Raw genomic sequence first — 22,807 nt, forward strand, 5'->3', positions numbered from 1 at the left:
CCCAGACATGTTTGCTCGTGCTTCCCTGGGCTTTCCCTCTGCAGCGGAAAGGGAAGTGCTGGTGTTTGCCAGCGGGAGGAAAATGCAGCTGATGCTCTTTGCTTTCCTTGTTCCCCGGGCCTCTGAGTGGGTGGCTACAGGCCATCTCCTTAGCACTGGGTGCGCAGTCAGCCCTTGGGCTGCAGCAGGAAGGTGTGGCTGCCCATTGCTTCTGGTGTGACGGGGGCTGTCTTTATTTTGATCGTCGGGATTGCATTATTTCTAGCTTCATGCCCACTGAGTGGCGAGAGCTCTTAGCAGAGCATGACACTTGAGTTTTCTGTGGTGCCTTTCACAGAGAGGTCTCAAAACTTGGGGTTCTCCAAACCCTTCTGCTTTGAGGCAGGGCAGGGGTGTCACCCCATTTTACAGACCAGGCAACTGAGGCATGGCTCACTGAAGCCATTCACCCCCATCACAGCATGTTCAGGGACGCGGAGGGATTGGAAGCCATGGGTCCTGGCTGCTGTGTCATGCTGGCCCAGTTTCCGTCTCGGCACTTCCCAGGAAAGGATGGGCAGAGCTGGGTGCCAGGCACCAGCTTTCTGTGCCAGGCACCCCAGTGTCTGCCGGTGAACCAGGGGCAGCCAGCAAAAGATGGCACTGGGGCCGAGGAGGAGAGGAAGGGAGAAGCCGTGTGCAGGGGAGAACAGAGATGATTTACAGGGTGTAATAGGTTACTTGTGCTGCCTACTTGGCTTGCTCCCCAAGCCCCACTTGCTGGAAGGGGGCCAGCTGCAGGAGTGAAGAGGAAGGTCTGCGTGTATCTCCTTCGGCAGCATGGCTGAAGGGACAGCTGGAATACAGCTCTGCACTCGGTGGCTCCTATCTCAGATGGCAGGGGAAGGTCTCAGCGATTCCTCCTGGCTACCGGTGGGCTGTACGTGTTGGCACAGTCGTGGGAGACGGCAGCGCGTTCCCACACCACCTCCTCCTCCTCAGGATCTCTCTCTCGCTCCTGCTGCAGTGAGAAGCCTCCCAGGTCGTGACGGCCTCCTTATCCCAGACTCTGCTGCCGCAGCCGTGAATAAAGCCAGGCTGTCGATGCACAGTGCTGGCAGTGAAGTGTGCTCTGCCAGCCAGCCAGGTTGTGGCCAAGCCACAAATCTGCCTCCAGCCCTACGCAGAGATGGTAGCACAAGGCCCTCGCGCTCTGCATTGCACCTCTTCATCCCATCCCTCCCCCAACATTTCTACCTTGAAGTCCTTAGCTATGGGCTGCTTTTCTGCCTCTTCTGCCATAGGAATGGCCAGTCGGGTCAGCCCCACAGTCCCTCTGGCTGGATAACCCCATCTCCCTCCAGCTGCTTCTGAAGATGGTGCAAGGACCGTCAAAATCAGTGGATGTGGGGATAATCCCCCCATCCCCACCAAAGGCTGCATCTGAATCTGTACAAATTAGAGACGGGCCTGAACCCCAAGGCGTGGGGTCTCATACCCTCTCTGGCTTTTGCATTTGTTGCTGCTGTAACCAGATACCTTGTTCTCCATATGACCATCCGATCCCACCTCAACCCCAGCCAAGGGGGCAGTGAAGTTGGTGCTGTTTTCATGCAGTGTCCTGCTATTCCTAAGGTCCTGTATGAAGAGTAAAGCAGCTGCTGACCCCTCTTTCTGAAGGCATGCACAGCAATGTCACTTTTTTTATGTGCCGCCTGAAAAGCTGGTGGGTGCACTGTTGGAACCAGAAGGACAGGGCATGTCCTGGTTAGGGCTCGGTAAGGAGTTGGATGCTGTGGTTTTTTCCAGCCACAGGAGCCCCAGGAAATCCTGCGAGCCCAGAGGATGGTTGTGGGCAGCCACTTTCCCTTTCTGATTCTGTCGTGACTCGGGGACAGGCACAGGGCTCCCTGCTCCCCCGAGGCCGGGCCCTGCCGGGATGCCAGTGTCATTACAGTCCTCATTCATAGGATGACTTTTGCCAGGGCGCAGACACAGCCAGCTCCACTGGGCCTGCCTGGGTGGGGAGCGACCATCGTTCACCTTGCAATTGTTAAATGAAGCCTGTTCACTGGAGGTCAGTGGCGATCTGCCAGCGAGCAAATTAAGAAGCTTGTGATTATTCATAGCAGCCCCTCGAGAACGTTGCGCGGCTCCGGGGAAGGCAGGAGGTGGGTGGAAAGTCTATTTTAAACTGGCCTTTATTTTTTCCCCCCCGCCCTGAAGTGGCTAATATTGATGCCTCTGGATATGTGTGTGGAGGCTGCGACCGAGGGGACAGCTTCCTGGCCAGCTTGTTTGCTAGAGCTTTCTATGTATCCACAGACACCTTTGTATCATGAATGAATGGTTTGTGTCTCCCTTTTATTGCTTGCTTGACCCCCTCACCCCTCTTTTGGAGCTATACTTTCTGTCTCAGAGGTGTTGGGAGGTGCGGAGGGACGAGGCGGGAGGCAGGGTGGTGGCCGCGGAGAGGAGGGTGTGTGATTTAGAAGCTCTGTGCAGCGAGGCTGGGGCTTTCAGCAGGCGTGTGTGAGCCAAGGGCTCCCTGCTCCCGCCGGCTAGGGCAAGGGAAACTGCGACTTGCCAAGCAAGGCAGACCTCCGCCTCCCCTGCAGCCTTCTCCCTGCCACGGGGGATGGAGCTGTGTGATGGGGCCCACCTGGAGTGCCCGTGTGTGCCCTCACCTCCAGCCCCTAGGAGGGCTGTTACCCGCTTCTGTAAAATAGAGCTGGGAAGTTGCTGGGACTTGGTACCCCAAGGAGGGGAGCCCTCTCCCCTCCCTCCTCGCCAGTTTGGCGGCGTCACACCGGTGCCAGTCTCTTCCCAGTCCCTCCCACCATTGGGTCTCTTGGTGGCAGGTCTTCCCTGTAACTTGAATACCTTCTCATGGTGTTCGTCAGAGAATCGTCTGGTCCCTTTTTCTGAGATCCCCGCACAGCGCTGTTATCGCAGGGAGCTTCTGGATTCCCTGTTCTCTCTCTTTCCTTTGAAGGGCCGAGATGCCAGCTGGACAGAGAGCTGTGCCGCCGTGCTGCCCACTTGTGGGAGATCTGGGCCATCCCCACGGCGGTCCCTAGGAGTGGGCCCAGGCTGCGGGGCCTCTTTGCTACCTGTTCGCCTGTGCCCAGTCCCTGCCGGGGAACCCAGAGGCTGCCGCGCGGCGGCATCTGCTGACAAGGCACTAAGTGAAGCGTTCCTGCAGGAGGGTGTGGGGGTGTGCTTCCCCCACAGGCACGTTCCTTGCTGTCCCATCTGCCATCCCAAATGCTGAAGCCCCAGAAATGCCATCGCTTCCCCTTTATCTTTTCTCTAAACCAGGCAGGGACTTTTCTTTCTCTCCCTCTCTCCTCTTGATGAGTCATAGCTGCAGCAAAGTGAAAAAGATGTAACTGGCACTTCAGCCTCCCACCTTGCCGCCCCCTTCCCCTCCCTCCCACCCCCTTGAACTGGCTTCGGCGTGAGTTGTTTGGTGCCTGACAGATCTGGGCGACCAAGTTGCATAATGCTCACGTAATCATTGCTGAGCCTCTCCTCCACTTCTCTCCCTTCTTGGATTTCTCCCGCCCCCTCCTCCAGTCCCCCTGTGCAAAGTTGGTGCCTGCACTCTGCTATGAGATCGATCCTTGCTTGCCTGGAGGGCTCTGGTAGCTGGAGCTCTCTCCGCAGCCCGTGGCCTGCGTGGGGATGAATTGTACCCTTGGAGGTTGCAGCAGGCATCTGAGGGGGTTGGGGCATGCACAGCAGAGCTCTCTCACAATGGCAGGGTGTGAAGGAGTGGGGTCTTTGCAGGGAAGTCCCAAACTACTCAGCCTGATGGCTTCGGAATAGCGTGCACAGATCGGACCAGTTTGGCCCGGGATCTTTGTGCTGAAATCTGCCTGCGGTTCGCTGGGCCGAGCTGCCCTAATGCATCCCCTGCCAGTCAGTAGAGCATGCGTGCGCCTGGCTGACAGCTGGGTCTTTTTAGCATGATCTGGTGCCGAAGAAGTGCAGACCACGCTGTGTTCGTGTGTGCCCTGTTGCCACCCTTCGTGGCTCCCAGAAAGTGGGTCCCCACGGAGATGGGGGGGATGATGCCCCCTGTGACTTTTTTCCTTCTGTCTTCACATCCGGGCTTTTCTCACCATCCTGCACCTTCCCCAGTGCTGCATGTATCCTCCCCACTCCCAGGGCATTTATGCTTGACCCTGTTTCCCAGGCAGCTCTGCCGCCTCCCCCAGTCTGCCTTCAGGGACAGAGGCCTCACCCTGACTGCCAGGTAGGAGCTGGGCTGTCCTCTGGCTGGCGTTGCCTCCATCTGCCCTACCGCAGCTGCTCCTGGCCGTACTTTGCAACCACGGCCCCTTCCCAAAATCGGCAGGTGGTTTTTACAGGTGAAAGCCTGTGACCTTCCCCAAGAGCCCTCTGTGCCAGGTAAGGTTCCCTGCAGCCCTGCTTGACATTAGGAGTGGAAAGGCAGCCGCAGAACCAGGCCAGCTTCTCCCTGCAAGTGTGAAAGCTTCAGTGAACCCTGTTAGCCTCCCTCCTCTCCATGGGTAGAGGTGCTACCACCAGGAATTGTTCAAACCCTTTAGCACTGTGCAGCACAACAGCTGCAGAGCCTCAGGTTGGCACCAAATTCAGCTTGGCTCCAGTGGGAGCCTGTTTCTGCCAAACCTACCTTGCCAGAAGCTAAGGTGAATGGAGGGCAGTGGGGGGTGGGATGCAGGGAACAGCAGAGGAGAAATGCCAGGCCCAGAGAGAGAGGGGATGGCATTAAAGCAGTCCCCTGCAAGCACTTGTCTTACCCACTAGCAGCACATGCTGTGGCTTTGTTTCCCAGGGGCAGCCCATCCTCCCCACAACCTGGCACCTGCAGAGGGTGCATTCATGCCCAGGTGCATTCAGTCTACACGCCTTTCCGTCCATCGCAGTGGCTGTACCTGGCAACACGGCTCCTAATGCTTATTGGCCTGCAGGTGTTTTAGACCCATGTGCTGATGCGTGTCCAGTTTTACTTAGAGACGTGCATCTTGTATTGGTAGATCACAATCACTTCTCTGTAGAAACCGCCGTACAGCCGTAAGCAGCTTCATTCTGGTATACTTGCATCCGCCCTTCTTCCACCCTCCTGGGATAAGCTAAAGCACTGGTTTGTGTGTGAAACCAGGTGCGGAGAGAGGGCGTGGGCAGGCTAATGAGTGAGACAGCCAGGGCTGCATGGCTCCCTGTGGTTGGCATAGTCAGGTCTGTTCTGGTCTCATCCTATCATTACTAGCCCAGCCCTGGCTCCATGCATCCCCCAAGCGCCTGCAGTCCCTGCTGCTCCGTGGGACGCATCTCAGCAGGAATCTTCCCTGAGCCCCTCCAATTTTCTCTGTGCCACATGCAGTCTTGCGAGCCCCAAGCCTCCACAGTCACGCTTCAGGCTCCCAGCGATGAGATTGCTTGAAAAAATCATGAGATTTTCTAAAAATAGCCCGTTGCAGGGACTTTTCTTTGCCTTCAGGGTTTTGGTTTAACATTTGGGTCGCAGTTTCAAGCTTTTCTCCGCAAACACGAGGAGTAGAAGTTTCCTTTAAAAAAAACAACAGCTCAGTAAATAAAAGCTGCGAGTGGCCTGCACGTCCCAGCCCGCCAGGAGTTGGGGATTTAAGAAAGCTGCTGAATAGCATTGGGAACGCTGGCAACATGGCCACAGCTTCTCTTTCTCATGCACAAACCCAATGGATGAAATGTGGCCCTTTCAAGGTCTTCTGTAACTTGCTTTCCTGCTACCATTCCCATAGCGGAAGAGGCTGTCTGGTCTGCTGCAGCAGCATTCGACGCTGAGATCACAACGCTGGGAGGCAGGGCTTTTTTGGGTCTCGACCTCCTCTGCCACTGACATGCTTTGTGACCCTGAGCAAGTCACTTACCCACCCCATGCCTCAGCTTACCCATCTGTAGCCTGGACGAAGCTGCCTGCCTCAGGGGGGTTTGACTGTGTTGGTTATGCAGCGCTTTGTGGCGCTGTGCAGCAAGGCATTCTTGAGGTGCTGTGTATTATTCTTGCTGAGGCTTCACAATAGCATGTGCTTGCAGAGAAGTGGGTTGTAAAATGACTGTAGGGTTTCTGCTAATTGAGATTTCCTCCTTCGCATCTGTGCAGCGATTCTGCGGGGAGCTTTCATCCAGCCGGCTTTACAAGGAGCTGTACTCGCTAGGATATCAGGGAGCCATTAGGAAGAGCTGGGCTGCAGGGACCCTGGCTTCAAGGGGGCAGAGGGCATTGGCAGAGGTGAAATGATAACGTAGTGCAGACCTCCAGGGCACGTGTGAGAGTGGCTGAGTGTCCTTAGCACTGCCGCAGGCTGGATTTTCAAAGGCCAAACCCAGGTCTCTTCAGTGCCAGTCTCTGTCCTGTGCCCTTTCCACTGCATTGTATTTTTAAACAACAACATTTTAAAAACCTGATCCCTGTTGGCCAGTGCAACATTGCCAGCTCTAGCCAAGCAGAAATCCTGAGAGGGACTTGAAAATCGTGAGCGCTTATACAGTAACACCTGCTGAGGTTTCTTGATTTGCCTTTGGGGTTTTTTGAGGCTTCAGCATTCAAAGTTTCCAACTTTTCTCTGCAACTGGGAGGGCTGAGAAGGTGGACAGTGAGCGTCTCACACCTTCACCTGACTCCAGGAGCTGGGGATTGACCGCCGGAAAAAACCCACCATGACTTAGAATAAAATGTACAAGTTGGCAACCTGCTCAGCGTTCAGTGCATCTTACTCTACGGCAGGCAGCTTTGGGCTTAGCTGCTGGCCACCAGGCACCTGGTCCCAGATGACAGCGTTTATTCATGGTCCAGGAGTATTAAGTATGGAGATCCAGGGCCTGAGCCGTGAGATCTCGCACTCCCTGTGGACTGAACACTGCTGCGAGTCAGGTCCTGCTCTCAGCTCTGAGCCTGGCTCCCCTCAGATCCAAAGCAAATCCCGTGTCCACTCCTCCTCTTGCCCATTTGCACTAGCTCAGGGTTGGCCAAGCGCTTTGCCAGCCCAACACTTGCATCGATGCCATGTGCCCAGTGGGGCTGCCCAGAGTCCTGCTGGCTCGCTTCCACCTAATAAAATGCTCCTCCTTTGCAGCAGCGCTGTTGAGGAGATGCACATTTAAATGTACGTATAGAAAAGCCGAGGTGCCAGCTGGAGGTCAATTTTTTCTGTGGGGTTTTTTTTTTTTTCAATGCCCCCCCTTGCCACCTAAAACTGGCTGTGGGAGGGAGATGCAAGGTGCATCAGGGGGTTTTGAAATGCTCATTTCTCTGCTGCAGCCTGCGGCACTCTGCAGCACTCCCAGCACAGGGCTCTGGCAACAGCTGCAGCTCCTGCAGCAGCCTGGGGGCATATCTCTAAGGGGCTTCCCTGGCACAAAACCACTTGACATGGAAATTTCCATTGCAATCCATGCTGAAGTGGCAGTGGCCATTCCAGCTTGCGGGGTCTTCTGCCTTTGCAGAGGCCTGCTTGAGTGTTTGCATCCCCTTTAAGTGCTTGGACTGGGAGAGGTGCTGGATGCTGGACTGGTTGACTGGACGGCAGCTGGCTGCTATCTCCCTGGGCCCAACGCCAGCACAGGAAGGCTGTCTGGTTGGTGGCTGCTGGCTGCAAAAGCCACTGGTTTGCTGGAGCTCTGGAAAGCTCATGCATCAATGCAGCGGTTCCCAAGTTTGGACCACAGGTTTAATGCAAAGATCTCGTGGGATCCCTCCTGTCTGGCCTGTGATCATCTGCGCTCCTCCTGGCTCTGACTTGGATCACGTCGTATTGCTGGGCCTGTTACTGCAGTTGCTGACATGGAGAAACAGCATTAGGGAAGTACTGTATTTTTAGCTCTTTTTCATGCAGCTGGAAACCAGGAGGAGGAGGAATCATCAGCACGTGACCAGCCAGTTCTCCTTAGTCCATTAGCTCCTTGGGTCACAGTTTGGGAAGCTTGGTTGAAATGCTTTACATGGTGGCTGAGCAAGTCTGCTGGGAACCCAGAACTGGAGTAGCAAGGCTATTGCAAGGTCAGGGTTGAGGTGCATCCTCCTACTGAGGATGGGAAGCTCACACAGCACTTGCTAAAATCATTCCCGGCTCTGCTAAGCATTGCTGGGGTGTGTGTCTGTCTCTCAGTGCCCCAGTGACAGCGCCTCTGACAAGCGTGAAAGAAAAAGCAGGAGCTGTGCAGCCCAGTGAATACAGCAAATGTTAATAAGAACGGACATAAACACACGTACAGCTCTGCCGGGCCAACCCCAGCAGAAGAAAGGAGTAAGGAGGTGGGGATAGGAAGGGCCTAATCCATGTGGTCAGAGGAGATCTCTCAAGACACCAATCAGTTCGGAGGAGAAGGGAGCGGGGGGTGAGAGGTGCTTGAAAAGATAATAGAGTTTCTGTGCTGTTGGCAGTCTGCAAGTCTCAGCTGCGGTTACCAGTTGCAAATAGAAATCACTCCTATCTTCCCCTTCCATTCACTTTGGGGAACCAGAGTTTGTAGCGCTAACCCCCGAGGAGGAGCTGGACTTGAATTGGGTACTTGGTGATGTGACGATCCTACTTTGTTTAAATCTAGGGGCCAGCCCAGATAGAACGTCCCTATATGATGTTTCCTTTTCTCTCTGATAGCAGGCAAGGGCTGGAAATGCCCCTGCTCCTCTTGCAGTGTTTTCATATGGGTGGACTCCACATGTGAGTGGAAATTGTCTGGAACCTCCAAAACTGGCTACAGAGAGGGGATGGTGCCCAGTTCAGCAGCACCATGGCTTGGAGGAGAGCCAGGCCTGGGAGTCATGAGCTCTTATAGTCCTGGTTTTTCTCTTGACTCAGTGGGTAATGCTGGCAATTCTCTGTAGGTGGGATTTTCAAATGAGCCCAGGGGAGTTAGGAGCCCAGCTCTCAGGGACAGTTAATGGGTATATACCATCTGTTGATGGCTTTGCTCTCACATGCCTCAGTTTCTTCATCAGTAAAATGGGGGTGGTGATGCTCGCATCCAGCCCCAGGTAGGAATCACCTAGGAAGATCGCTGGGTTCGTGGTCAGATCCTGATCCTTGAAGTTCAACAAGAACAAGTGCAAAGTCCTGCATTTAGGATGGAAGAATCTCATGCACCGCTCCAGGCTTGGGGTCAACTGGCTAAGCAGCAGCTCTGCAGAAAAGGGCCTGGGGGTTGCAGTGGGCAATAAGCTGAATATGAGCCAGCAGTGTGCCTTTGTTGCCAAGAAGGCTAACGGCAGACTGGGCTGCATTAGTAAGAGCATCACCAGCAGATCGAGGGAAGTGATTTTCCCCTTCTATTCGGCACCGGTGAAGCCGCATCTGGAGCCCTGTGGGCTCCCCACTGTAGAAAGGATGTGTACAAATTGGAGAGTCCAGTGGAGGGCAATGAAAGTGTTTCAGGGGCTGGGGCACGTGACTGGTGAGGAGAGGCTGAGGGACATGGGCTTGTTTAGGCTTCAGAAGAGAAGATTGAGGGGGGATTTGATAGCAGCCTTCAACTAGCAGATAACACAACAAGGAGCAATGGTCTCAAGTTGCAGCAAGGGAGGATTAGGTTGGATATTAGGAAAGACTTTCTCACTAGGAGGGTGGTGAAGCACTGGAACAGGTTACCTAGAGAGGTGGTGGAAGCTCCACTCTTGGAGGTTTTTAAGGCTCAACTGGACAAAGCCTTGGCTGGGATGATCTGCTTGGGGCTGGTCCTGCTTTGAGCCTGGGATTGGATTAGATGCAACCTCCTGAGGGCCCTTCCAGCTCTCATTTTCTATAATTCTGCGATTCAGCCAAGCACTTAATGGACTCCAGGTTAGCTTCACTGGAGCGGATGGCATTATGTTGCAGATTAGCTTGTGCCCAAGCATTTCCGTGCGCAGGGCCTTTGCGCTTAGAGCTTGCTAAGTGTCAAGGATTCTAATAGTAATTATTAATAATTACCTATTAATAGATCCAGACTGACTCGCCCATCACAGAGGAGAAGACAGGCCTTTTGTGCTCTTTCTTTGCTGAAGAAGCACGTTCATCCACGCAGAATGCTTGCAGCCAGCTTCAAAGGTCTTGAAACAGGAGGTGCCTTTTGACTTTGCAAATCTTTGAGAGCCCCAGTCTGTATCCAGGTTACTGCCCCCTTCCCAGCCTGGGCTGGCACAGCAGACATCGCCTTGCTGGCACTGCGTCTGCCTCGGTACATGTTCCCCAGCACAGGAGGGCCAGGTGGGGTGGAGCAAAGTCTCTGCCCGTTCCAGCGCTCGCATGCACGGTGGGGCAGGGGACGTTGCATGCCGGAGGACTCCCTCATGCTCCAGGAACAGGCAGACAGCCGGGGTATCTGTCTTGCTGTGTTGTCCCAGCTGTTCGTCTCTTCTTGCTGCCAGCACTGCAGGGGAGGGTGGGATAAGGATGGTCTTAACGGCAGACTGCAGCATCCTCAGGTCTGAACATGGCAGAGGCAGGGGGCAAAAGCCAAAGACAGGGCCCCATCTGACCATGCAGTTCAGAGATCACTCCTCCTTGCTGTCCACCTTGCTCAGCGGAAAGCCTGGTTCTTCCTTTGTCTTCCTTCATGTTCGAGGGACAGTGAATCGGTCCCCCCATGCCCTGCCCTGCACTTCTCCTTTCCTGGGCATTAAGATGCCCAGCTGAACCCAGTCCATGCCAAAAGGACCCAGGTATCCCAAACAGAGCCAGCCCCTCCATCCCGATGACTCAATGACACCTATGAGGGAGTAACGGGCTTCTCTCACTGCAGCAGCTGAAACCTTAGCCGCTTGCCGTTGTAGGTGGAGGAATTCAGGGCTTTGCTGCAGAGATAATTTCAGGGAATTGATTTAAGTGGCAAAGGCAAGCAGCCTTTGGAGATGAGGTCACCTGTGTACTGCCTGCAAAGGGAGCCTTTTCCAGCTCGTTATCCGTAACTCCTTGCTGCATACGCAGCCAACAGACACTTTGATCTTATTAAGCGGCACAAACCCCATAGCTCACCGGTGCAATCAGCTGGGCTCCTTCTGGGCCCCGGGCCCTTTAATGTCGGCGTATCTCCGTCTGTGTTCTCAGCCAAGCTGCGGGGCTGGGCTAGGAGCTCTTTCTGCTTTTCTTCTTGATGATAAGAGAAATGAATGCTGTGGTGTTAGGTTAACCCTTTCCTCTGCCCAGGACTAATCTGAAAAGTGGTGCTTCCTGGTCACACGCCTCCTTGTTCGTGATTTGTACCCCCTGCAGGGCCCTCAGGGCCTCCTTGTGCCAGACCCTGAGCAAGAAATGGGAGACAGCCCCTGCCCCACCGAGTTTACAATGCGGATAGACCAGGCGCAACGAGATGAAGTGCTTTGTTCAGTGGCAGTGGCGAGGCAAATTGTCCTGAATCCCAGAGTCTCTCCACAGGCTCTCTCTCCCGCTGAGGTAGGAAGCACCCCTTTGAGATTGCCTACCGCACTAGATGTGTGTTTGGCAAGCCTTATACTGTTATGTGTGAAGGTATAGGGCCCCTGGGAGAAGAGGAGTGATGTGCAAAGGGAAGCACAATGGGTAGTAATGGCATCACTTTCTGGATCAGCATCTCTGCCTCTCTTCCTGGACAGCCCTGCGCTGCTCTTGGCTCTTGCCATTGCTCTCAGCCTTGATCTCTCCAGTTTGAAGGTCAGTCATTTGCTCCAGATGAAATGTATTCTTTCCCTGCACTGAGCCAGCACAGGGCCGGTCCATCACTCCTGCCCCGATTAACCCTTGTGCCCGAGTCCCTACTTCCCAGAGACAGGGCACAGGGCTGCAGACTCTCTTGCCGCTCTGGATCTGCGGTGTGCTATCTGGCAGGCTGCTTTGTTCCTCTCTCCCCTTCTCGACCCGGCTGCCTGCTTGGGCTGTACGTAAGCGCTCTGCCGGTGTATACACAGGGCCCTGGTTTCAGGTTGGTTCTCTAGGTACTGCTGGAATTGCTCATGAGAGATCAGTGCGCTGCGACTAAAGCAGTTGGCAATGCAAGTGGCAGAAGCTCCATCTGGTTCTGGGTGAGGCCCATTGAAGCTGCCAGCTCCCATTCACTCCAGCTGCCCTGGGAGATGAAGCGACCGAGTTTCTTGCTTCTGTCTCTGCCAGCTTGTTCCTTTGTACACTGTCAGTTATTTTGATAAGTCCCTTCCTCACCTCAGGCCCTGGGACTCCCTGCAGGTTCAAACGTGGTACCTGGTCCTGCCTGCAAGCCTGGTGGGTTTTCAGATGCTCTGACGATGCTGCCTTGTGCTGCTGTTAGACGTGTCGGGAGCCCTGAATGGCGATGGTCTGGCAGGGAGGCAGAGGTCCCTGCCCGGGACCACCCTGCACTGGGCATTCGCCTTCACAGACGTGCCGGTGAGAAACGGAGCACGTTGCTGGCTGCTCGGCACTGCGGCACTAATGGGCAGATCCCTTCGGGCTCTAACGGGCTTCCTTGGCAATCTTGTTGCTCTGGCTTTCTGTATGCACGCTGGTTAGACTCGCCGTGTCCCTCGCAGCACCTAAGAACTGCCTCTTTGGCAGGTGGGACGCTGAAACCCCGCAGGAGCCTGGCTCCCCGTCCCGTGTCAGGACCGCGCTTGCTTCTCACAAACCTGCCTCCCTTCTCTGTGCAAAGGGGAAGAGAGATGGGTTATGCTTTCATGCTAAGCAAACCGTCCCACGGTCAGGGAATAGCCCAGCTTCCAAGCAGCGTGGGGCAGATTGGAGAGCTGAGCCCTGACAAAGCTCACTTCACAAGGTTTTGCCGTGCTTTGAAGCTCCTCCCTCCAGCCCTGTCTTTCATTCCTCCCTCCTGCCCAGGATAATGCCTTTGTGTCCGGGACGCCCCTGCATTTGTGTCAGCTGGCTGGATCTCAGGCTCTTTTCTGAATGAGCAGAGAGGCAGGCCCAGGTGTCTGCACGGAGGTTTGTGCTCCAGGCTTGTGTTAAGGAGGTTTTTGCTAGCATGGATGGAGCAGCCGCAGGTCTCTTTAGTGGTCCCCAGGTCACCCGGCCCCTGCTGAACTTGAATCCGGCCCCGTGCCTGCAACATGCGCGGTGTTCGTTAGTGTGATGTGACACCGAGGTGCGTTTCCCACGCAGTGCGGGTAACAATTATTATCAAGACTGTTATTGTTGTGCTGGTCACATCCTGAAATCAGGAGCTCTGTGATTAAATGCCCTAATTGCAGACTGGAGTCGCTAATGTGTTAATTCATATAATTTTTCCTTCACTGTGGTCCCTTCTCCAAGTGATCAGGTGGCTTCACTTTTAAGCCTTCAAAGGAGAAGCCGAAAAGAAAGAAGTGGGTCCCTTCCTTGTAATATCCTCACCCAGCCGTACGACAGCTCCCCCAGCCGGGCGCTCAGGCATGCTGTGTGTGGGACCCGCCACGCTAAGCCTGTGTGCTTATGAGCATCCATGGATGAAGGAGGCTGAAGTGCTGGCTTTCCTCATCCTCCCCGGTGCAGTGCTCTTCCTCTCTTCCCCCTGCATGAAAATGGGGCCTTCCAGCCCTGGTGTTGGGCACCCCCTGGTCCCAAGGTGCCTCTGTCTGGGTGGAAGTTGACTCTCCCTCCTCTGTGGCATCCAGGGCTGCAACAATTTCATACCTGCCATACCTAGGTGGGTTCCTCAAACCATCACAGTCACTACAGGAGCAGCCGGGGGTCAAGGCTGGGTTCTCCCTAGGATGGATGAGGCAGTGTCGTCAACTAGCACTGAGGAGATCTGAGCTGCAGTCCCTGCTCTGACACAGGCTCCCTGTGGGACCTTGGGCAAGTCAGTTAGTCTACATGGCCCTCGGTTTCTCCTTCTGTACAATGGGCATAATAGCACTGCCCTGCCTCATGGGGAGTACATCAGCTATAAGGCAGCAGTTCCCAATCTGTGGTATGGATACCACCAGTAGTACGCAGACAACCTGTCAGTGGTATGCATTAATAGATTTATTCTAATTACTTTATATGACAAAAAGTTGCTGGTGGGACATAAAGTTGAACTGAAAAATCTGCTGCTGGTACTTAAGGCTGTATCATTTTAAATTGGTGGTGTGCAATCTGTCAGCGTTTGGGAACCGCTGCTATAGGGGTTATGTGGCTACCTAAGGTACCTGGATAGGGAGCATCCAGTTCACAGGCTGCTGCAGTCAAGAGCCAGATCCTGCAGGGTGCTGTGTGCCTGGGTTTCAGAGAGGGCAGAGGCCCCTCAGCAGCTGGCACTTCTGGCGGGAGGCTGCTGCTTCCCACAGGGCTCCACTGCCGTCCCCATTGGGGCTCCGGCACCCGCCAGGCATGATGGTGAGCCAAGTAGCGCAGCCGTGCCAAGGCCCCCGGCCCCCTGGCTCGGGGTTGGAGGCTCCCGAGAACCCATGTCGAATTTAGCTCTGCAGAGGTGAAGGGGAGAGCCACACACCAGGGTGTGGGTGAAAGGGCTCTACCATGATCAACCACACCTGTCAACAGCTGGCCCCACACTCACACCTGGGTCAGTCATTAGGACTGGCTCCCAGGGAGTGGTACTGAATTGCATATGATTGGGGGAGGCATGAGACTGCAAGCGTCAGTGGGTCTGGGTTTCTTTGCTTTGCTTTGGGAGTCACCCATCCAGCTCCTGTGAGCAGGACAGAGGAACTGTCTGTGTAGGTATTTTTTGTGCCAGGCCCGTCACCGTGGTATCTGGCCTCTCTGAAACCTCATGTAGTCTGAGGCATTATGACCTCTAATGAAAGCAAACAGCGTTTTCCCCAGGAGCGCTTAAGAGGCTTGCTGGCTTTAGGGCAGGGGAGGGCAAAATGCAGCCCATGGGTTGGATGCGGCCCACCAGGCCATTCTATCCGGCCCATGGGGACCCTAAAAAATGTAGAAAATTAATATTTATTTGCCCCTGGCTGCCTGTCATGCGGCCCTCGATGGCTTGCCAAAACTCAGTAGACGGCCCTCTGCCCAAAAGAATTGCCCGCCCCTGCTCTAGAGAGTCAGGTGTCTTGGCATAAAAGTCACAAGAGCCTCTGTACACTTGGACAGTCTCCAGTGGGATTCCCTGCAGCGGGTGTGCATTGTAACATGCCCAGGCATACCTAAGACATGATGCTGCATGCTGCTGATGATTTACTGCGATTACAGGGACAGGAGCTTGATCCTGCTGCTCCAAAAACCCAGGCTTTTCCCCCCTGAGCTAAAGGAGAATCACCCTTGGCTGCCAGCGGTATAGGTCCAGTGACCCAGATCCTGTTCTGCCTTAGAGAAAACATTTTATGTACACCCAGCTGTTGCATTTCACTATGCTGTACTTCTTGATTTGTCTCTTGCTGTCTGGCCATCCTTCCTCAAGCAGGATAAACCCTCCAGAAGCTGGAGCTGAACTTTCAAGCCCCACAGCATTCAAAACAGCCCACCCTGAGCAATCCTACGGGCAGCCTGTGCCGATCAACAGGAGGTTGGCCACAGTGATGCTGTACAGGACTGGGGCCCTAGTTAGAAAGGAACTTGTGAGGATATACAAGGAAGACGAGCTACCTTCCGACCTGGCTCCATCAGGATCAGGTGTCCTGTTTCTGCTGTCCCAAGGCAGGAAAAATGTTTAAACAAACTCATTTGATATCCTGTAACGTCCTTCTGCTCCCTCCGAACACCTGGGGCTTAGGAAGGCTTGGAGAGGGGAGAGGAGTTTACTTGGGCCGCTGCGCCCGGAGCTGGTGGAGTGACGCAGAAGGTAACAGCGTGCTCCCACATCAATCGGTGCTTCCCTTTCCTGTAAATATTATTCCAGCGCCGGCTGCAGTACAGCCTGACTCTGTGAGCTGGCCAAGCAGCCAGTGGGAATTCATAAATATTTCCATCCCCTGTCCCTGCTGCACCGTCCTGGATGGAGGTGCAAGATTGATCGCTGCGGTGGCTTGTCTCCATCTGGACAGAGCTGGCGGCGGGGGGGCCTTGGCGTGCTAATTCCCAGCCCAGCACCAAGTCAACTCCTCCGCAGCTGTGGAAGGGAGGTGCGTGTGGCTCTCGGTGGCTAGTGGCTGCTTCCCAGGTGGCTTGGGGGCTGTAGCTGTTGCTGTGGGCAGCAGTCTGTGTGTGGGCATCAGGAGAGCAGCATGGCAGAGGCCAGTTCTGCCTGTTCCTCTCCTTCCTCCTTGCTTGTTCTCACCATGCTTTATCGGTGGGGGACACAGCAAGATGACTAACTAGCAGCACACAAAGCACCTAGAGATAGGTCCTGGCCCCACTGAGCTCAGAGGAGTTGGACGATTGCTGTCAGTGGAGTTGGGAAGTCTCGTTCACGCTGGTGCTCTGGTTCGTTGGAGCTGGAGCAGAGCAAAGCCACTGCCCTGATGCACTGAGCCCTGCTCCCCTTCCACAGGCGACTCGCATGCAGGCCCCAGTTTTGCTGCACTGGCGTGTTCCTAGCAGGGAAGGTGTCTCACTGATGCTCCAGAGGTGTCTCCTGTATCCCACTGACCCAGGTTGGGAGTCAAAGGGGGCCAGAAGTGATGCGAGCCACATCCCTCCCCTTTGCTGCAGATACCGGGGCATTATAACCCTGCCAGCCTAGGCTAGGAAGGGCCGTTGCCTTTTTTGGTTTGTTCTTGGTAGTTGTCTGACGAACTCTTCCCGTGACCCGGGCCCAGCCTGCAGATTGCTCACATGCTAGTCAAGTATTTGCTACCACAATTCACTTGGCTGAGTGCCATTGCTTCTGCTCTACCTCAGCCCGTGAGCCCCTGCAGCAGCCCCCACCTCCCATTACAAGGTGAAAGAGCTGCTCCCTACACTCTCTCCTTAGACGGATTAAATTATTTGTCCTGGCGGGCTTGCAGCTGAAGATGCTGCTGTTAAGTCAGTGGACCTGAGTTCTAGTCCTGTACCGTGGCAGTGTCTCACTGTGACACTCTGGGTCCCTCCCTCCACTGCCCCATGTCTCAGTTTCCCCACCTTTAAAATGGGAGTAACAATATCAATCTCCTTGGCAAAGGTTTTTCAGATCCATGAATGAAAAACACGGCCTATAGCAAATTACCCAGGACTGTATATACAAAGGCCTCCTCGACTGAGCCAGGATGGAGCTGCAGTGTTGCAGTTGGAGCTATAAATGGCCTTGTTTGCGTTCCCTGCGCAGAGCTGCTGTTCAAGTCAGCGAGGCCCCATGCACAGACCAAAGGCAGACTATCTCCTGTTAATATGGTGCTATTATGTTAGACTGTTGCTCTGAGACTTGCATGATAAGTGCTTTTAAATGAGCACATAGCGCAACAGCACATATGGGGCTATAGGTTTTTCAGGGCCTAATCTGAGCAGATAAGTAATTGCATAATGCACTCCTATGATAAGATGCTGTGCCGTTCACTGCAGTGACTTAGAAGTTACACATCAGCTGCAGTGTTACTCTAATGCCTGTGGTCTCTTCTGTGCGAGCACTTCATTATTAATGTTTTCAGCACTTTTCATCTACAAAACACTTTGCAGGCATTAACGTCTCTGGGCAGTCCCTACAGACAGGTAGGATCAGAGCTAGGGCTAGCCCTCATGCCGTGCTGGTTCCTGGGCCTGGGCTGTCCCCCGGCTCAAAGGGCCAGTGAAAATACTGTTTTTCCACATGGAAGATTTGATTGTTGGGCTAGATTCATTTTTGTTATCATCATCATTATGATACAAGAATGAATGCCTGGCTTGTAGGTGGTGTTTCTTATTTGTAGATCTGACAGGTAAGGACCCTGGGGATCACCTGTCCAGGTCCGTGCCCAAGAAAAGAGCAGAACCCCTCAGGTCTTCTGAGTCCCAGTTCGGTGCTGTCTTCATTGGCCATTCCTGCCCCCCAGGACGAGGGCATCCCATTACCTTGTGCCTTTGATCTTGGCACCGTCTCGTGCAGCAGCTGGTGCACGAGAGAGCTTGCAAACAGGCACTGGCATGAGCAAGCACAGAGCTATCTTGGCAGGAGCACCAAAACCTCCTGGTCATCCAGGTATGTGCAGACACAGTCTCAGTTAGAGACATCCTAGAAATATTGCAATAGGAAAGAGAGTCACGGGGAGGAAATTAGCCATCAGGTCCTTTTTGCTGTCTGCACAGACTCCCACTGCAAGAGAAAGTGCAGCTCAGGATTAGTGCATTGGTTAGCTAAAGTGGCCACAATAGCCTCAGCTGAGTTAGAGGTGCAAAGGGCTTGCGTGATGTGTTGCTCATCTATAGGCAACTCCCTCCTTTCTTTCTTTCTTTCCCAGGTACAAGGGCTTCATCAAGGACTGCCCCAGCGGCCAGCTGGATGCTGCCGGGTTCCAGAAGATCTACAAGCAGTTCTTCCCCTTTGGCGACCCAACCAAATTTGCCACCTTTGTTTTTAACGTTTTTGATGAAAACAAAGTAAGTGGGGTGTGCCGGGAGCTGAGCCCCTCCTCTCCGCGCTGCCAGTCCCATGGTGTGTGACGCCCCATGGAGTTTATTGCGCAGAGCCGCCCGCTCACCGCTCGTTTCTCACGGCGCCCAAGCCCCAATGTTAGTTTCTTGGGGTGTGAAATGAGAGCGGAGGAGCTTTTGCGACGAGGCCCTATGCTTATTTTACTTGATTATCATCCTGGGGGAAGGGGATGAAGTGCAAAGCAAGAGAGGTGCTATGAGGCATTTGACGCAGCTGACAAAAGCCCTCCAGGCCAAGCATCCCATCTCCCCAAGAGCCCCCGGCGTGATCCGGGGTTGGAACTATAGGCTGCCGCAGGTTTTACATGGCCATCACAAGACAGATTATGCTCCTTACAGCTGAGCTGCCACAGAGATAAATGTTAATCTCCCGTGCCTTTAACCCTCTCCTCCTTGTTGGCACTTAAAGCTCTCTTCTCTTTCCCAAAGAGGGGTATTGGGGAGTGCCGGCTCCTCTTTGTGCCCGCATATTGTCAGACTTGGGCACCAATGGTTTTGCAAAACTGCAGAGGAAATAATCCTGGGGTCTGCCTACCCTGCTGGTGCCAGTCAGTGCCAGCCTCTCCCAGACCTATGCAGCATGCAGATGTGGGGCAGTGGTTTCCTGTGTCTTCATTCTGCAGATAATGCCATGAGGGAGAGAAGGTGTTTCACTTCCATGTCTCATGTGCCTTTTTCCATAGGCGACCAGAGCTATTTGAGTTTACATAGCCGCGCTGGCCAGAGACCCCTCAGGCTTTTCCCAACTGCCTTGCCCTCTCACTGAGACAAACCATGCCCACTGCACACATGCTGCCTTCAGGAGAACTCGCGGGCACATGCCCATCACTCCACCTCTGTCTCAGGAGGCGGCATATGCAGAGCAGGTGTGCTGCACTTTGCTGCGGCGCTCCCCGGCATAGTGCGGGAGCCCTGCAGACTTGCCCTTATGTTCCCTTCCTCGTTGGCTGGGGGTGGGTGCAGCCCATCTTCAGTGAAGGGAAGCTCAGGATGAGGCCATGGCTCCAGCAGTCTAGATTCCAGGTGGCTGCCAGTGCATTTTGGTGCCCAGCCCCTGGTCAACTTCCTGCCCGCTCTCCTACCCCTTGCTAACTCCCTTAGTTCTAGGAGTAACTTGACCCCTGACTCTTGGGGGGTCACTTTGGATGACAAGGGAAGATCTCAGTTGCTAGAACAGGTGGCAACAAAACTCTGCTCACATCGTACGAATCAGCAGCCCAGCATCTGCACTGAGCTGGCTTGCTTGCATCTCAGCCTCTTGCCCCGTGCATGAGCCTCTGCTGCGGGATCTCACAGGGCCCTTTCCTTTCTCAGGATGGCAGGATCGAGTTTTCGGAGTTCATCCAAGCCCTGTCGGTCACTTCCCGAGGGACACTGGATGAGAAGCTGCGGTGTAAGTGCTTAGTCCCATCTGAAACCGGGATCCGGACCCCCTGTCTCTGAAGTCTGGCTGGGCTAAAATTGAGAGCACAGCCCAAAGCACGCAGACCCTGCAAGCTGGCTGCTTGCCTAGGGGAGCACTGCAAAGGCATGTCTCGTTCAGGTCTTGTGGTTGCCCTGGGACAGGCCTGTTCTTAGTGCCCAGGCTTGCAGTGTGCCAGCTGGAATCAAAGAGCGAGGACATGTAGCGGGCTGTAGAGAGGCAGGTTTCCAGAGCACAGAGCTGTGTGCCACTTAGTGCGCGTGCACTGAAGTGCCCAAGGTGTGTGGTGGATCGACTGCCCTGTGGAAGAGCCTCATTACCTTTGGCACGGGAGGAGCCTAGGCAGCAGCAGGGCAGGGGTCCCCTTGCAAATGCATATCAGCTCCCAGGGGCAAATTCAGTTCCCAGAAGCCATTCAGGTCTTGGCCTCCTTGCTGAGACTGGCATTGGGGGGGGGCCACTTAGCACCAACAGGGTTCATGTAGGCACTAGCCAGCTGGAGGTTATATATTCATCTCACACACAGGCCATTGCCTGACTGCCAAGTGTGCTGCAGCTTGGGTCTCATCCTCTCTGGAGGCAAAGAGCACTTCAGCCGCTTGCCACCTCCCCCAGCTGATCAGTGCCCTGTCAGCAGGGTTGTGCCCCTGCATGAGTGCGTGGAGCTTCCTAAGCCCCTCTGCCTTGCTCTTCGTTTCAGGGGCATTTAAACTGTACGACTTGGACAATGACGGGTACATCACGAGGAATGAGATGCTGGACATCGTAGATGCTATTTATCAGATGGTGGTAAGCAGTTGGGCAGGGGAGGGTGGACGGCACATTAGCAAGTGAAATGGGCAGCCTCAGAAGGAGTTTGCACCCCTGGCTTCATGGATATGGCAAGGGAGAGCAGGGGAGCCCTTGACCAGCACCTCCTTCCCTGCGATTATGATGCAGACGTGACTTCAGAGCCATTGCTTCCTGGGAGACCAAGCAGCCCCCATCAGACCCCTTTGGCTGCGCATCCCACTGTGGGGAGAGCACTGTTCCTTATCCATTTTCCCAGGCTGCTGCAGCCTGGGCTTCTGGTGCTTCAGTCTATTGCTCCAGGTTGGGACTGGCATCCAGGTGTGGGTCTTTGCTAAGGGGGTGATGTAGCTGGGGCACGCCTGTGGGGAGGGGAGCTGGCTTTCTGCAGTGCAGACAGAGAAGCACAAAGCTGCTGTAGCTGCCAGTGACCTTCAGAGATTGTCCTGGTCACCAGTGCCAGAAAAGCCAGGGAAAAGACAGCAAGATGCAGAGGTCCCCCAGCACGAAAGAGGCAGGGCATGCCCAAGCAGGGGATATGTTTGACTGGCACTCTCGTATCCCCATAGGGAAATACAGTGGAGCTCCCGGAAGAGGAAAACACCCCAGAAAAGAGGGTGGATCGGATTTTCGCCATGATGGACAAGGTGAGTCACAGGGAGTACCCGTGTGTCGCCAAGAGCATGAAACGCCCAGCTGTGTAGCTGTCTCCTTTCACAGTGAGCTCTCCACAGCCTGCCCAGTGCTTCTCTGGGGCTGGTGGACTTCCTCCAGCTTGCTCAGGGCTTCTCAGCACCCCCTGTGTTGCCTCTGGCACTTGTCTCAATGACGGCCCTCACCTAGACCACATCCTGGAGTGGGGGCATTTACCTGAAATGTTCTCCCGGTTTCTGGCTTCCCCGTGGGTTCCTGAGCGGGGCGGGGGGCTGAGAGGTGAGGTTGCTTGAGTGCATTGCTCTCCCCAGGCCAGTCCGGGGTTTGATCCTGGGAAGGACTCTGCCTCCGTTAACGGGCAGAAGTTTCAAATGAATGAATAAAAGCCCTTCGCTATCAGCCCTCTGCAGCTCTCGCTGGCTTTGCCTTTCAGAACGCCGACGGGAAGCTCACGCTGCAGGAGTTCCAGGAGGGCTCCAAAGCCGACCCCTCCATCGTACAGGCGCTATCTCTCTATGACGGACTCGTATAGTCCTGGAGTCCCGAACTGCGGTAAGTTGAGCAAGGCGCTGGGGCTGGGCACCAGTGTTTGTCGTAGGCAGGACTGGTGGGGCTGCTGCTGCCTGACGCATGGAATAACCCATTCAGGGGAAGTCGATTCATAGATTTGTAGATGCCAGGGTCGGAAGGGACCTCAACAGATCATTGAGTCCGACCCCCTGCCTAGGTAGGAAAGAGCGCTGGGGTCAGATGACCCCAGCCAGATGCCTATCCAGCCTTCTCTTAAAGACCCCCAGGGTAGGGGAGAGCACCACCTCCCTTGGAAGCCCATTCCAAATTTTGGCCACCTTTACCATGAAGATTTTCCTGATGTCTAGCCTAAATCTGCTGTCTGTCAGTCTGTGACCATTGTTCCTTGTTACCCCAAGAGGCACCCTGGTGAACAGAGCATCTCCAATCCCTTGCTGCGTCCCCCTAATGAATTTGTAGGTGGCCACAGTAGGATGGATGGAAGGGACCTCAGGAAGCTGGACCACCCCCAGCCCGTGGGCAGGATCAGCTCTGGCTAATCCACTCCTCAATGGAAGAGGGCTAAATGACTGCTTGCCACGGGGTAGCAGTGTGCACATGGGCAGGTCCCACGGAGCAGCTGATGTGCTACAAAGCCAGGCCCTCTTTTGCTTTGCGGTGCTCTGCCCTTGCTCTGAGACACTCCAGATAGGCTGGGCTGGGTCCTGGGAAGTGCACTGGAGGAAACAAGCCTGCCAGGTGACGTCCCAGCGCACCTTTGTCTCTACCCTTGGGTTTTCAGTGCTTCGCTCCCCACATTGAGGCAGGATGAGCAACATCCCAAGAGGCTTCAGTGTGGCTTCGTACCACTTCACTGAGCTGCTCTAGGCTTTGGAGCTTGCTTCCATGTTTGCATTTCTGCTAGAAGGGGCACTGGCGTGGTAACGAGGGTGAGCGTATTGATGAGTGGGCAGGGCTGGAGATACTGCATTCCCTGGAGCTCATGGGTTCCTCTGAGCCCTCCCCTCCTGTATGCACTTAGCTGCTTTTAAGGCGGTATCTAGCA

General features: G+C 54.6%; 1 protein-coding gene across 1 annotated transcript in view; it reads left to right on the plus strand.

The window, feature by feature from the left end:
* Window positions 1-22,807, plus strand: part of NCS1 (neuronal calcium sensor 1) — a 78,820-nt gene that overhangs the window by 48,099 nt on the left and 7,914 nt on the right. The window contains exons 4-8 of the mRNA XM_059715622.1: window positions 18,173-18,311; window positions 19,680-19,758; window positions 20,489-20,577; window positions 21,147-21,224; window positions 21,665-21,783. Coding sequence (XP_059571605.1) covers window positions 18,173-18,311; window positions 19,680-19,758; window positions 20,489-20,577; window positions 21,147-21,224; window positions 21,665-21,763 — 484 coding nt within the window. The 3' untranslated portion in view covers window positions 21,764-21,783. The remainder of the gene's footprint in view (window positions 1-18,172; window positions 18,312-19,679; window positions 19,759-20,488; window positions 20,578-21,146; window positions 21,225-21,664; window positions 21,784-22,807) is intronic.

The sequence above is a fragment of the Alligator mississippiensis genome, chromosome 12 (genome assembly GCF_030867095.1).
Source record: "Alligator mississippiensis isolate rAllMis1 chromosome 12, rAllMis1, whole genome shotgun sequence".
NCBI classification, from domain to species: Eukaryota; Metazoa; Chordata; order Crocodylia; family Alligatoridae; genus Alligator; species Alligator mississippiensis.